Source organism: Hordeum vulgare, chromosome 4H, assembly GCF_904849725.1.
Source record: "Hordeum vulgare subsp. vulgare chromosome 4H, MorexV3_pseudomolecules_assembly, whole genome shotgun sequence".
Lineage (NCBI taxonomy): Eukaryota > Viridiplantae > Streptophyta > Magnoliopsida > Poales > Poaceae > Hordeum > Hordeum vulgare.
In genome coordinates, this window is record NC_058521.1 from 508,728,306 (window position 1) to 508,743,214 (window position 14,909).

At 46.1% G+C, this 14,909-nt stretch overlaps 1 protein-coding gene across 1 annotated transcript; it reads left to right on the plus strand.

Annotated features, from left to right (window-relative positions):
• The first annotated feature begins 8,460 nt into the window (after positions 1 to 8,460).
• On the plus strand, positions 8,461 to 14,265 carry LOC123449183 (protein EARLY-RESPONSIVE TO DEHYDRATION 7, chloroplastic-like). Its single transcript, XM_045126299.1, has 4 exons — positions 8,461 to 9,758; positions 10,931 to 11,097; positions 13,585 to 13,669; positions 13,825 to 14,265. Exons 1-4 carry the CDS (start codon positions 8,782 to 8,784, stop codon positions 14,015 to 14,017), a joined length of 1,422 nt encoding a protein of 473 aa, XP_044982234.1. The 5' UTR covers positions 8,461 to 8,781; the 3' UTR covers positions 14,018 to 14,265.
• The last annotated feature ends 644 nt before the right edge of the window (positions 14,266 to 14,909 follow it).

A 14,909-nucleotide genomic window follows, 5' to 3' on the forward strand; every position in this document is an offset into this window, starting at 1 on the left:
CTAGACTTATCAGATGGGTTCTCTTGCTACAAGAGTTTGATTTGCACGTTGTCGACATGAAGGGTGCTGATAGCCCAATAGCAGATAACTTGTCTAGGTTAGAGAACGTTCTTGATGACCCACAACCTATTGATGATAGCTTTCCCGGTGAGCAATTGAATGTCATCAATGCTTCGCGTAGTGCACCGTGGTATGCTGATTATGCAAACTATATCGTTGCCAAATATATACCACCTAGTTTCACATACGAGCAAAAGAAGAAACTCTTCTTTGACTTGATAAATTACTTTTGGGATGATCCTCACCTTTATAAGGAAGGAGTAGATGGTGTTATTAGACGTTGTGTACCTGAACATGAACATGGACAGATCCTACAGAAGTGTCACTCCAAGGCCTACATAGGACACCATGCGGGAGATAGAACTACACACAAGGTATTGCAATCAGGTTTCTATTGGTCCACTCTCTTTAAGGATGCCCGTAAGTTTGTCTTGTCTAGTGACGAATGTCAAAGAGTAGGTAATATCGGTAAACGTCAGGAAATGCCTATGAACTATTCACTTGTCATTGAACCATTTGATGTTTGGGGCTTTGATTATATGGGACCTTTTCCAAAATCCAACGGGTATACTCATATCCTAGTTGTTGTTGATTACGTCACTAAGTGGGTAGAAGCTATCCCCATTAGTAGTGTTGATCACAACACTTCTATCAGGATGCTTAAATAAGTTATCTTCCCTAGATTTGGAGTCCCTAGATATCTAATGACCGACGGTGGTTCACATTTCATTCATGGTGCTTTCCGTAAAACGCTTGCTAAGTACGATGTCAACCATAGAATTGTGTCTCCCTATCACCCTCAGTCTAGTGGTCAAGTAGAGCTAAGCAATAGAGAGATTAAACTAATTCTGCAAAAGACTGTCAACAGGTCTAGAAAGAATTGGTCTAAGAAGCTCGATGATGCACTGTGGGCTTATAGAACTGCCTATAAGAATCCCATGGGCATGTCTCCGTACAAAATTGTGTACGATAAAGCATGCCATTTACCTCTTGAGCTAGAGCATAAAGCTTATTGGGCAATCAAAGAGCTCAACTTTGATTTCAAACTTGCTGGTGAGAAGAGGTTATTCGACATTAGCTCGCTTGATGAATGGAGAACTCAGGCATATGAGAATGCCAAGTTGTTCAAAGAGAAGGTTAAGAGGTGGCATGACAAGAGGATACAAAAGCGTGAGTTCAATGTAGGTGATTATGTCTTGCTATATAATGCTCGTTTAAGATTTTTGCAGGCAATCTTCTCTCTAAATGGGAAGGTCCCTATATTGTTGAGGAAGTATATCGTTCTGGTGCTATCAAGATCAACAACATGGAAGGTAATTGTCCGAGAGTTGTAAATGGGCAGAGAATCAAGCATTATATTCCAGGTACTCCCATAAATGTTGAAAGCAATATCATCAATACCATAACTCCGGAAGAATACCTAAGGGATATTTATTAGCCTGTTTCAAACTCCGAAAACGAAGAAGTATGTGATTCGGTAAGAAAACAGATTCCAAAACTTTTCCACTAAGAATTTTTCTCCGTTTTGGAATATTTGAAAAAATAGAAAAGTTGGAAGTAGTCCGGAAAGCGCGCGAGGAGGCGACAAGCCTGCCAGGCACGGGCCCACCCCCTAGCCGCGCCTAGGGGGCTTGTGGCCACCTCGTGTGCCTCCTGGACTTTGTTTTCGTGCGGAGTACTCCTTCTGGTCTGGAAAAAATCATTATATATTCTCCCGAAAGGTCTGACCCTTGTATCACGCAGATTTCCTCTGTTTTCGTTTCAAGCTTGTTTCTGTTGCAGATCTAGATCGCTATGACGTCCCCAAAAGCTCCGAAGGACAAGATCTTCGAGAAGGTCATCAATCCCTACCTCACTGGAGTGCTGCAACACCCTCAATCTATCGAGATGCGTGAGGGGATGTTGCACATCTGTGATGTTGAGGGGCCTAAGAAGACCGGAAGCATTGAGGCGAGGCTCGAAGCAATGGAGCAATAGGTCTTCAAGTGCCAAGGGATGGTGGATCGTGGACTCAATGCCAACCACATGATGATCACGGAGTTCACCAGCAAGCACATGATCGATGCCAATGACATTGGGAAGCACCTCTCGAGGCTCTATGACAGGATTGATCAACTCCAGGCCCAGATCTATGACCTGCAGAACCAAAACTGTGAGTATGAGTATAGATTTAAATCAATACGGTTGGCTCTAGATTTGAGGATTCCGGAGACTCGTTCATCTTTCCATTCTGGAGCACCTATGCCTTGGAAGACGGAGGATCAAACCCATGTTGCAACAACTCCACCACCATCACCTCCAAAGGAAGACAACTAAGCACGGGTATGGGCAATCCCCTTGGCTTTTGCCAAGCTTGGGGGAGTTGCCCCGGTATCGTATCACCATCACATCTTTTGCCTTTACCTTTGTTTTAGTTTGTTCCTTTTCAGTTTTCTTTTTCTCTAGTAGTTTAAAAGTCTTAGTGTTTTAGTCTTGAGTTTTGCTTTGTGTCACCCCCGATGTATTCGAGCTCGTGAGCAATATAATAAAGAGTGTCTTAGTTGAAGGGCTTTGCCTCTTGCCATGATCAAAAGAGTGAGAAAAGAACAAAAGCATGAAATATCATGTAATGATCTTATGGGAAGTGATGGCTTCACATATAAAAAGAATGTTGATTGAAACTTGTTGAGGGTAGACAAACGTAGACCTTGGTCATTGTTGCAATTAATAGGAAGTGATAAGGAAGGAGAGTTTCACATATAAATACATCATCTTTGACACCATCTATGATTGTGAACACTCACTAAACTATTACATGCCTAGAAGTAGATGTTGGACAAGGAAGTTAACATGATGAATTGTGTTTGCTTGGTTCCGAACAATGTTATATGACTAGAGATCCCTTAGCATGTGACGATTGCTTCCACCTCATATTAGCCAAAACTCCCGCACCAAGTAGAGACACTACTTGTGCATCCACAAACCTTCAACCCAGTTTTTCCATGAGAGTCCACCATACCTACCTATGGATTGAATAAGATCCCTCAAGTAAGTTGTCATTGGTGCAAGCAATAAAAATTGCTCCCTAATATGTATGATCTATTAGTGTGTGGAAAATAAGCTTTGTACGAACATGTTATGAGGAAGACATAAAAGCGATAGACTGCATAATAAAGTTCTTTATCACAGGAGGAATTATAAAGTGACGTTCCTCCGCACTAAGAGGACACGCATCCAAACCTCAAAAGCGCATGACAACCTCTGTTTCCCTCTGCGAAGGGCCTATCTTGTACCTTTACTTTTTTCCCTTGAAAGAGTCATGGTGATCTTCACCAAGGCTGACGTCATATGCTAGGGAAATATCTATATTCATATGTCAACTTGGAGGTAAGCATTCATGAATTATTGTTGTTGACATTACCCTTGAGGTAAGCAGTTGGGAGGCAAAACTATAAGGCTCTATCTTTCTCTGTGTTCAGCTGAAACTTTGATCTCACGAGTACCACGTGAGTTGTAGCAATTGTAGAGAATGAAAAGATGATTGAGTATGTGGATTTGCTTTACAAGCTCTTATCTGACTCTTTCTGATGTTGTGATAAATTGCAATTGCTTCAATGACTAAATGCTATCGGTTTTTACTTCTCGGTAAGGTTCTTGATCCATACTTTACTTTGTGATGGAATTGTCACTTTAGCATGAGAGATTATATGTTGGTATTGCTGTTCTGATCATGATCATGATGCATGCATGTTCTTATCTTGTTTTGTCGACACCTCTCTCCCTAAACATGTGGACATATTTATTGAGCTCGGCTTTTGCTTGAGGACAAGCGAGGTCTAAGCTTGGGGGAGTTGATACGTCCATTTTGCATCATGCTTTCATGTTGATATTTATTGCTTTTTGGTCTGTTATTTCACTTCACGGTACAATACTTATGCCTTTTATCTCTTATTTTGCAAGGTTTACTTGAAGAGGGAGAATGCCGGCAGCTGGAATTCTGGCCTGAAATTGGAGCAAGTTTGAGATACCTATTCTGTGCAACTCCAAACGCCGTAAAATCAACGAGGATTTTTTTCCGGATTTATAAAAAATACTGGGCCGAAGAAGTGCCAGAGGGGTGCCAACACGTGGCCAGAAGCCTGCTAGGCGCGGCCACCCCCCTGGCCGCGCCTGGGGGGCTTGTGGGCACCCAGCTAGCCCTCTGGCCCCCCTCTTCTGCTATATGAAGGGTTTCGTCCGAAAAATAATAATCACGAGGAGGCTTTTTCGTGGAATCGCCGCCGCCACGAGGCGGAACTTGAGCAGAACCAATCTAGAGCTCCGGCAGGATGATCCTGCCGGGGAAACTTGCCTCCCGGAGGGGGAAATCGTCGCCATCATCATCACCAACACTCCTCTCATCGGAGGGGACTCATCACCATCAACATCATCATCAACACCATCTCATCTCCAAACCCTAGTTCATCTCTTGTAACCAATCTCCGCCTCGCGACTCCGATTGGTACTTGTAAGGTTGCTAGTAGTGTTAATTACTCCTTGTAGTTGATGCTAGTTGGATTATTTGGTGGAAGACTTTATGTTCAGATCCTTGATGCTACTCATTACCTCTCTGGTCATGAATATGATTATGCTTTGTGAGTAGTTACTTTTGTTCCTGAGGACATGGGATAAGTCATGCTAATAGTAGTCATGTGAATTTGGTATTCGTTCGATATTTTGATGTGTTGTATGTTGTTTTTCCTCTAGTGGTGTTATGTGAACGTCGACTACATAACACTTCACCATTATTTGGGCCTAGAGAAAGGCATTGGGAAGTAGTAAGTAGATGATGGGTTGCTAGAGTTACAGAAGCTTAAACCCTAGTTTATGCGCTGCTTCGTAAGGGGCTGATTTGGATTCACTAGTTTAATGCTATGGTTAGACTTTGTCTTAATTCTTATTTCTTAGTCGCGGATGCTTGCGAGAGGGGTTAATCATAAGTGGGATGCTTGTCCAAGTAAGGGCAGTACCCAAGCGCCGGTCCACCCACATACCAAACTATCAAAGTAACGAACGCGAATCATATGAACATGATGAAAATTAGCATGACAGAAATTCCCGTGTGTCCTCGGGAGCGTTTTTCCTCCTATAAGACTTTGTCCAGGCTTGTCCCTTGATACAAAATGGATTGGGCCACCTTGCTGCACCGTTGCTACTTTTGTTACTTGTTGCTTGCTATGAATCATCTCACCACACAATCACTTGTTACCGATAATTTCAGTGCTTGTAGATTTTACCTTGCTGAAAACCACTTGTCAGATCCTTCTGCTCCTCGTTGGGTTCGACACTCTTACCTATCGAAAGGACTATGATTGATCCCCTATACTTGTGGGTCATCAGTGGGACAGCCCAAGAGGGCCTTCGCGACAAGAGAAGAAAACCAAAGAAAAAAAGGGAGGTGGGAAGGAAGAGAAGGACTCCATTTTCCAATCCTAATTGGAGTAGGTTTCCTCCTCTCCTTCTGGTCGGCGCACCCTTGGGGACTTGGTCCTCAAGGCAAGTCTCCCCCCTCCTTCCTATATATAGTGGTGATTTAGGGCTGATTTGAGAAAACTTTTGCCGCGTGCAACTCAGATCTAGACTCCATAGTTTTACCTCTAGATCGTATTTCTGCGGAGCTCGGGCAGAGCTCTGCAGGAGTAGATCCTCACCACCACCGGAGCGTCGTCACGCTGCGGGAGAACTCATCTATTTCTTTGTCTTGCTTGCTGGATCAAGAAGGCCGAGATCATCGTTGAGCTGTACGTGTGCTGAACGAGGAGGTGCCGTCCGTTCGGCACTAGATCGGAACGGATCGTGGGACGGATCGCGGGACGGTTCGTGGGGCTGATCGAGGGACGTGAAGACGTTCCACTACATCAACCGCGTTTCTTAACGCTTCCTGTTGTGCGAACTACAAGAGTACGTAGATCCAAATCTCCTCTCGTAGATGGACATCACCATGATAGGTCTTCGTGTGCGTAGGAATTTTTTTGTTTCCCAGGCAACGTTCACCATCAGAGCCCTCCGTGGACTCTCGCGGCCGTTATCCTCCGTGGGTTGAAGTCTTCACTAACATGGTTGTACGATAGCGCCACCTATCGGAACCATGCCAAAAATTGTCGTGTCTACTTCTTCGCGTTTGATCTTCCTAAACTCTACTCTTTACTACATGTGCAAAGTCTTTACTTTCCGCTGCCATATTTGTTGACTAGCATGTGTAGGGTGCACTAGACTTGTTAGAATTGCTAAAATGTACCAACTATCAAATTGGAAAATGCTAGGATTTTAATTTATGCAAGCAGTCTATTAACCCCCTTGTAGACACCTCTTCTATCGATTTTTCATATAAGGAATTCAGAGAACAACTTTAAATACAATATCGGGAAGCACAACTTGGGAAACTTCAATATCAATAAGCTTGCTAGCTAAATGGCAATTGACACATACAATTCATCTGGTTGCTTCTCATGGATCCTTACAACCGTGTCGCTCAAAAATAAGATATGCAGTTGAATATATGTGCTTATTTATTTCAACATGCAACATATCCATCTTATCACATGTGTCTCACACATGTCCCATGTCATTCGAATGCACATGCAAGCCCATCGAAATCATCAAGCGCATGCAATCAATTAATTTTCCACGCTCCGCCACATGTGGCCCTTCACACCATCAAGCGACTATGCAACCATTGAAGTTTTCACTTTCCGCTTTCTACGATATGCAAGTCCTCCACGTCATTAGAGAACATGAAAGCTCTCCACATCATTGATTTTATTTTTATTTTTCAACAATAGATATTTGAACTTGAATTCACAAGAAAACATAGTATGCATCCATCATTCATCTACCTCTAGGTTGAATGTGGTACCATAATATTATTGTACATTTTATTTTTATTTTTCACAAGTTTATTACCGAATATTTCTGTAGTAAACACGTGACGACGTGGGGCATTATCTAGAACCTTCAACAGTTTTTCATTAAATGTCATATATCGGTCCTGTTTGGATACTCTAACTTAGCTAGAGGTTAGAGTTAGTTTCTAGCTCATGACTAATCCTAAACTAACTCTAACCAAAGAGTTTTTTGGATGACAAGGTTAGATTGACAATACATGCACTTGATGGAGAGAGAAAGATGATTTTTTAGTGGGGCCCCGTGAGAACTAGCTCCAATTAGCACCTCTTGGCTGGTGGGATAGAGAGAGAAAAAATATTTTTTTAGTGGACCCCATGAGAATTAGCTCAAATTAGCACCTCTTGGCGGATGGGATAGAGAAACAAAAATGATTTTTTAGTGGACCTGATGAGAACTAGCTTCAATTAGCACCTCTTGGATGGTGGAATAGAGAGAAAAAATGAATTTTTAGTGGACTCGATGAGAACTAGCTCCAATTAACACCTCTTTGGTCAGATAGTTTTTGGATGGGTCATAGTGGGGAGTATCATATATAGTATCATGCATATGATACTATTGTATGATACTACCTCCATAGTGCATAGTATCATAAAGTAGTATCATATATGACCACATTGATTAACATGCTTGACACATAGTAGCATGACATTTAATACGATACGATATCTACCTATGTTAGTACTCTAAGAGGGTGTTTGGATCCAAGAGACTAAAACTGGTCTGACTAAAACTAGTCTCTTTAAGAGGCTAAAGTTTCAAGCACCTCTGACTAAAGAAAGGCTAAAACTAGTATTGAGGCTAACATATTTTAGTCAGGGGTACCCCTACTAAAATGTGCATTAGTCCCCTCTCTCATCATTTAACTCCTCAGGCAAGTTCTGGATTGAGGGTTTGGAGGATAATAAATGCTCATTAACTTGATTTTAGTCTCTTTAGTATTTGGATTCAAGCATGGGTGAGGCTAGTAAATTTTAGTCTCACTACTTTTAATCATAGGACTAAAACGTATCAGACATCCTCTTAAACTAACTCTAACCAACCGATGGATCCAAACGAGGCTATCAAACTACCTCATGATGACCAAACAAAACATAAAACATGATTTATAGCCAGCATGACCTTAGTCAAGTTGTACAGACCCCAGATGCAAAAAGGCACCAAAATGACGGCAGGCAAATGTGGAAGGCCGTTGGGAGCCGCCGACCCGCCCGTGCACGGCTGACGGAAACAGAAAACATGTTGAATGCTGTCCGCCGTCGGCGACGCGGTGAATGCAAAACTAGCTACGCACCGTCGACCGCTCCTCTCAAGTTGTGCAACGGCAGGCCGCCAGGTGCCGGAAGCTGCACACACGTGAGCTCTGGAGCGCGCCAGTTCGTGTTGGCCTTTATACTCTTCTTCTTTATGCCGGAGCCTCCGTGGCCGGTGAGCTGTTCCCGACGGTGTCTACGCGTCCTCCTCCCTTGGCTTCCGGTTCCTTTCTTCCAAAGTCTTCTCGTCTATCGCGAACCCGGATCCCCCTTTGCCACCGCTATCTCTGTGCCCACCAGTGTGCCGGCCATCTCGTCCCTGACACGCTGCCGACCACCTCCGCGTCGCCGTCACGGGCGCAGCAAATCCCCTCGCACCTGGGCGCCACGCCGCCACCGCGAATCAACCGTCGCCCTCGCCGGTTCCACCCCTCGCGTATTAAAATCCCCTGCCCCCCGTTCCATCCTCCCCACCTCGCTGGCTCGTTCCCCTCTCCCTCGATCCGGCGAGCTGTGACACGGCGCGACAGCCCACCAGCGAACCGACATGGCCTCCGCCTCCAAGCAGCAGAGCATGTACCCTGAGGTACCCCAGTCCCACCCCGACCACAACACCGCCGCCAGCGCCGCCAGCACAGGCACCGGCGACTCGCTCTACCCCACCGTGGACCCGAACGAGCTGGCCGAGAACCTCTTCCCGGCGGACGAGGCAGAGGACGCCGCCCCGGCCCCGCCCACGGTGGAGGAGACCCTCGTCGACGTGCCGGGCGCGCAGCTCCACCTCGTCGACCCCGACCGCAGCCTCGACCTCGGCGCCGGCACGCTCTCCGTCGTGCGCCTCCGCCAGGGCGACCACTGCGTCGCCGTGCTCGCGCGCCTCACCCCGGACAAGTCCAACCAGCGGCGCGGCTTTTTCAGCTTCCTCAGCAGCGGCCGCTCCAGCAACGCGCAGGAGCCCGTGCAGTGGCCGCTCGCCGGCGACGTCGCCGTCGTCAAGCTCGACGCCGGCCACTACTTCTTCTCGCTCCACGTCCCGCACTCGGACCACCCTGACGACAAGGAGGACGCGGAGGCGGAGACGGACGCGGACCGGGAGACGGCGCTGAGCTACGGCCTCACGGTCGCCGGGAAAGGGCAGGAGCAGGTGCTGGAGGAGCTGGACAGGGTCCTGAAGGAGTACACAACCTTCTCCGTCAAGCAGGTCGACGAAGGGGCGGGCGAGGTAATGGACACGAGGGCGGTGTCGGAGATCACGCCGGAGGAGGCTGCCGGAGACAAGAAGGAGGAAATCGAGGAGCAGTCCGCGGCGTTCTGGACGACAATCGCGCCAAACGTGGACGACTACAGCTCGTCGGTGGCGAGGCTTATCGCCAAGGGCTCGGGGCAGCTGGTAAGGGGCATCATCTGGTGCGGGGACATCACAGCCTCCGGCCTCAAATGCGGGGAGGCGGTGTTGAAGAAGGGCGCGGGGGCCAACGGCAAGCCTACGCAGGTGAAGCCCAGCTCCCTCAAGAGGATGAAGAGGTATGGATGAACAAACTTACACTTGTTTTTTATCTATATGTTGCAGAGCAGCTCACATTGGAGTAGCTTAAGGCACTTTCTTAATCTGGCATTTGATGAACTCAATGATTCACTAAATTTACAATTCGACTGCTACGGATGATCTAGAATTTAATGAATGAGATGATTCACCTTTTGCCATCAGTTGCATGGTCTAAGATCAGGATTTGGTTAATCAGTTATAGCTTCGTTGCATATCATGGAATAGTCAGGGTTCCTACTATACCTCCATTGCATTGCACTTGATGAACATTATGCGGTTACAATGTTTTTAATAGTACGCCATCCGTTTCTAAATATAAGACCTTTTAGAGATTACGCTATGGACTACATACGGATGTATATAGACATCTTTTAAAATGTAGATTCATCCATTTTACTTTGTATGTATAGTTTATAGTGCAATCTCTAAAAGGCCTTGTACACTCCTACCGTCCCAAAATAAATGTCTTGAGCTTAGTATAACTTTGTACTAGAGCTAGTACAAAGTTAAGACAGTTATTTTGGGACACAGGGAGTAGTATGTAGGAAGGGAGGGAGTATAAGATTATGAAGTTATACTGCAGTAGCTCTATTCAACAGAGCAGTTTTATTTGTCAGATATGCAGTAGGGTCTTCTGCATGTTTTCTTCCGACTTCCGTTATCTAAAAATAGACATGGACAAGAGAAACCCTTCTTTGGTTGTGCAAACAAAATGTCTCACCCAGATGTAACCCCCATTAAGAGGAGGACGCATCTTTATTATGACAATTGACCATGAACTTAGCCAATGCCACGAGTGTCGATTATCCGCTTCCTGTCCTGGAAGACACCTGACATATCTTGATAACGACCAGTGATATTTTTGCCATGCCGACATGTGTGCATTATGATGATATATTTATAGATACCATTAAAGAGGCTTAGAGCGAGATGTTTTCAACTTGATCTGGATCCTTATCAAAGCATGCCTTAACTTAAGTGTTAGACTACTCAGTATAGTATATTTCTTATTCTGAGATAATTCTTATTTCCCTTTCGGTTATTTATTGTTGTCATGTTTATAGAAATATTTGAGGTAACCAATTTTATGGGCCTCTCCAGTCTCTACTCGATGCAGTTGGCTTATGTATTTCTCTTCTGTCTTCTGCAGGGCCAGAAGGGTCACAAAAATGTCCAACAGGGTAGCAAACTCAATCCTCTCAGGTGTTCTCAAGGTCTCAGGATTTGTTACCAGCACTGTGGTCAACTCCAAACCTGCACAGAAGTTCTTCAAGTTAATGCCTGGTGAAGTTATTCTTGCTTCGCTGGACGGATTTGGTAAGTTTTTTCCACTAAGCTGTGCATGTTACATTAGCTTGACGAAGTATGAAGTTTAACCGTTTTTATCTATATTCTTATGGAATGATGAATATAAGGGCAGCTAGTAGAATGCTCTGGTTATTCTCTAGTTTCTGAACTTTTAAGTTAGAAGTCTAGGTAGTCAGTGATTCTGTTCCAAATAAAAATGGAACTTGTTGATCTAAAGATGGATCGGATTAACGGTCACATCAACAAAGCATCAGATTTTTTTTTTTAAAGGAGGTCAAACCCCCGGCCTCTGCATCAATCGATGCTATCTTATTAATTAGTCCACAAAGGTCTAACAAGAGTATACATCAATCCACCCAAAGCCACCACTCATACCAACAAACTCGATAATATGGAGTGCTCTCACTCCACATATCTAAGACCGGTGTTGTTTCCAATCCATCCACATAACGTATCGGGAACAACAGCCGGTGCAGTACACCTAATACGCACACCTCACCCACACGTTTTACCAGTGGCCATCATCCTCGAACCACTGACCCGTCTTCAGGAAAGAGATCCGCATCATCCTTGCCAGTCCAATCATCCGTCGACGCCACCACGACACCCAACGGCGCCACCGCCCTGCGCTCAACCGTCCAGCTGTGAAAACTCCGGGAGATCTGCCGTGCGTAGCACCTGCCAACTAGGGGATGGCACCCGCAGGGTATGGGTATGGGTGGAGCCTCCCCATACCCTTACCTGCCCCGTCTGATATTACCCATCACCCTTACCCGTCAACGGGTATAATTTTTTCCCATACCCGTTACCCGACAGGGTAGACGGGTACCCGCTGGTAAAATTATCCATATTTGCAAACATCAATTTAAAGAATTTATAGTTATAAAATGCATTGTACCGTATATTTTACAAAGATGGATTATAACTACAGCACATACTTGTAAAACAACATCATGTAGTCATAAACAACACCACATAGGCATACACTTTCAATTCATAAATTATTGACATAGTGTCGATTGTACAGATAATATTTTAAGTTTATATAGATTTTATAGGGGTACATGGGTATATGAGTATGGGTTATATGATCCCATACCCGTACCCGCTCTACCCGATGGGTTTTAGATTTTCCTATTTATATACCCATGGGTAAGTTTTTGTCCCATACCCTTACCCTAATAGGGTTTTTACCCGCAGGTACGTGGTAATGGGTACCCATTGCCAGTGCCAACCAGGCATGACTCAGCGTAGCACCTGTCGGTCAGGCATGACTTGACAGCTCCACCGAATTTCCGTGCAAGACGAAGCCGCTCCACCTCCTGTCTCAGTCCGCCAGCGCTGCTCCATCAACGATGCTCCCAAGAGAGAAACGGCACCGCAGTACCGCCATCGTCCGATCTGGAAGACCAGATCCTAGGGTTGCCCCTGAAGCAGAGCCCACCACCAGCAACCGTTCATGACCCACATAGTGCCCACCACCACTCAGCCCTCAAGGCGACGCCTTCAGGAAGGTCATGACATCAAGGACGCCGCCGCCGCCCACCGGAGTTGGGGTTTTCACCCGAGAGGCAAGGAGGGGGAGCAGAGGAGCAGATGTATACCGATGTCTTCAAAAAGAAAAATGGCGCCCTTGAGCCTCGTCGTCGGCGAGGCCGGCCTGGGCCAACCAAGGGGTTTCCCCAATCCAAATCTCCTCCACCGGCTTCACCCGCATGTAGGGCTCCGGCAAACGCCGGCACCGCCAAGTCCGCAAGAGAGAGGCCCACAGATGAGGGCCGGAGGACAGCGGCCAGATCTGGCGCCGCCGGCCGCCATAGCAGCCACCGCCAGCTGACCATAACTAGGTGCACCGCCCCCTGACCGGAGCCAACACCACCGAAACTGTGGCTGCCGCAAACAATGCCCCCTGCCACCACCGCAGACGCGCTCGGCCGCCGCTCCCTACTGGTCGCGCGCCCCGCATCCGCCATGGCAGCCCGGGTGGGCGAGATCTCACAGCACCAGAGCCCGCGGGCCAACGCCGGCTGAGCTCGAGATCCCGCCGCCAGAGCCAGAGCCCGAGATCCCGCCGCTAGAGCCAGAGCCCGAGATCCCGCCGCCAGAGCCATAGGGGCCCGCCGCCGCCATCCCCGGGGCGCGCGCGGCTTCGCCGACGTCCCCTCCGGCAGCGGCGAAGCGGGTGGGAGGGCGGAGAGGGGGCCGGCGGCGGCGGGAGGGTTCGCCTCCGAGTCGCCGGGAGCGACGACGCGGGGGTCACGCCGAAAAAAGAGACCCAAAGCACCAGATAGGAATAGGATGGAAGCATACTGTGATTTGGATTTTATTATGTTCAACGTTGGGCTGTCCCAAGCAAATCCAGGTATTTAGTGTACTAGTATTATAGAGTGCACTGGGTTAAGATGCCTTAAACTTAACTCTAAAACAGTTCTAAGTGCTAATGTGTGGTCCACCACATATTATTATTTGCTGATTCAGTTTGCGCAATTTGTTCAGGTAAAGTTTGGGATGCTGTTGAGGTGTCCGGCAAGAACGTGATGAAAACATCATCGGTTGTCACAACTTCAGTTGTAACGCACAGGTAATGTACATGCACTGCATTGCATCTATGCTTTCAAAATTTCAAATGTTCTTGGTTCAGCAACATCCAGTCATAAGCGAAATCTTTTGCACGGTAGTGATTGTTCGATGCTGCAGGTTGATAGAATCGTTGATGTTGTCTTCTCATTTTTGCAGGTATGGTGATCAAGCAGGAGAGATAACACAGGACTACCTCCACGCCACCGGAAACGCCCTTGGCGTCGCGTGGGCCGTCTTCAAGATTCGGAAAGCGCTTGACCCAAAGGGGCATATGAAGAAGTCGTCCCTCGCGAGCTCGGCGGCGCACGCTGTGGCTAAGCAATCGATAAGCCTGCAAAAGAAAAAGTAAGCCGTCGTATCTATCGTAGGCTGGTGGATGATGGCTCCATTGTATATTGTGTTTCTTGTCGAATTTCTTGTGTGGGCTAAGGTGGTTCCACTGTGCTGTGTAATGGTGATGTACGTACCTTGAGCTGGATAGCTAGCAGATTTAGTTGGATGTTAGTGCGACTGCCCGCTTGTGGGTTGTGTAGTTCTGTGTACTGTGATGTGTATGTGAACACGCAACATAGACCTATTTCGTGAGTTCTTTTATGAGATCGTGTCGAGAGAGTGAGGCCACCGGTTTCTGTTGTTCTGCCGTGGTCCTGGGTTGAAAGTTCCTTTGTATTTTCGGTAAGTTTGACTATTTTTTCTATTAAGAGGATTACTCGTTTATAGTTCGCGAAAAACGGTTTTTGCTATGCGGGCATGGATAAAGGCAGACTGTTAAAATGGATCTGTATAAAAGGATATTCGGATCTGTATAAAAGGATATTCGTAAAAAATGCTATTATAGGATCGTCAATGTGGGATCTTCTCAGGCGTCATCATATCGATCCGCAAACCTAAAAACCTTCCAATGAAAGTATCAAATGAGTTCAAATTTATATAATAAAACTTCCAATGAAAGTATCAAATGAGTTCAAATTTATATAATAAAACGTGGGATCTTCTCAGGCGCCGGATTTCAAACCTGAAAACCTTCCAATAAAAGTATCAAATGAGTTCAAATTTATATAATAAAACGTGGGATTTTCTCAGGCGCCATCGTATCGATCCGCAAACATGAAAACCTTCCAATAAAAGTATCAAATGAGTTTAAATTTATATAATAAAACATAGTTCACGCATAAAATGAAAGCATAGTTTCAAAGATAAACGTAAAAAGATTTTATGCATCCTAGTCGTTTTTCAGTCTG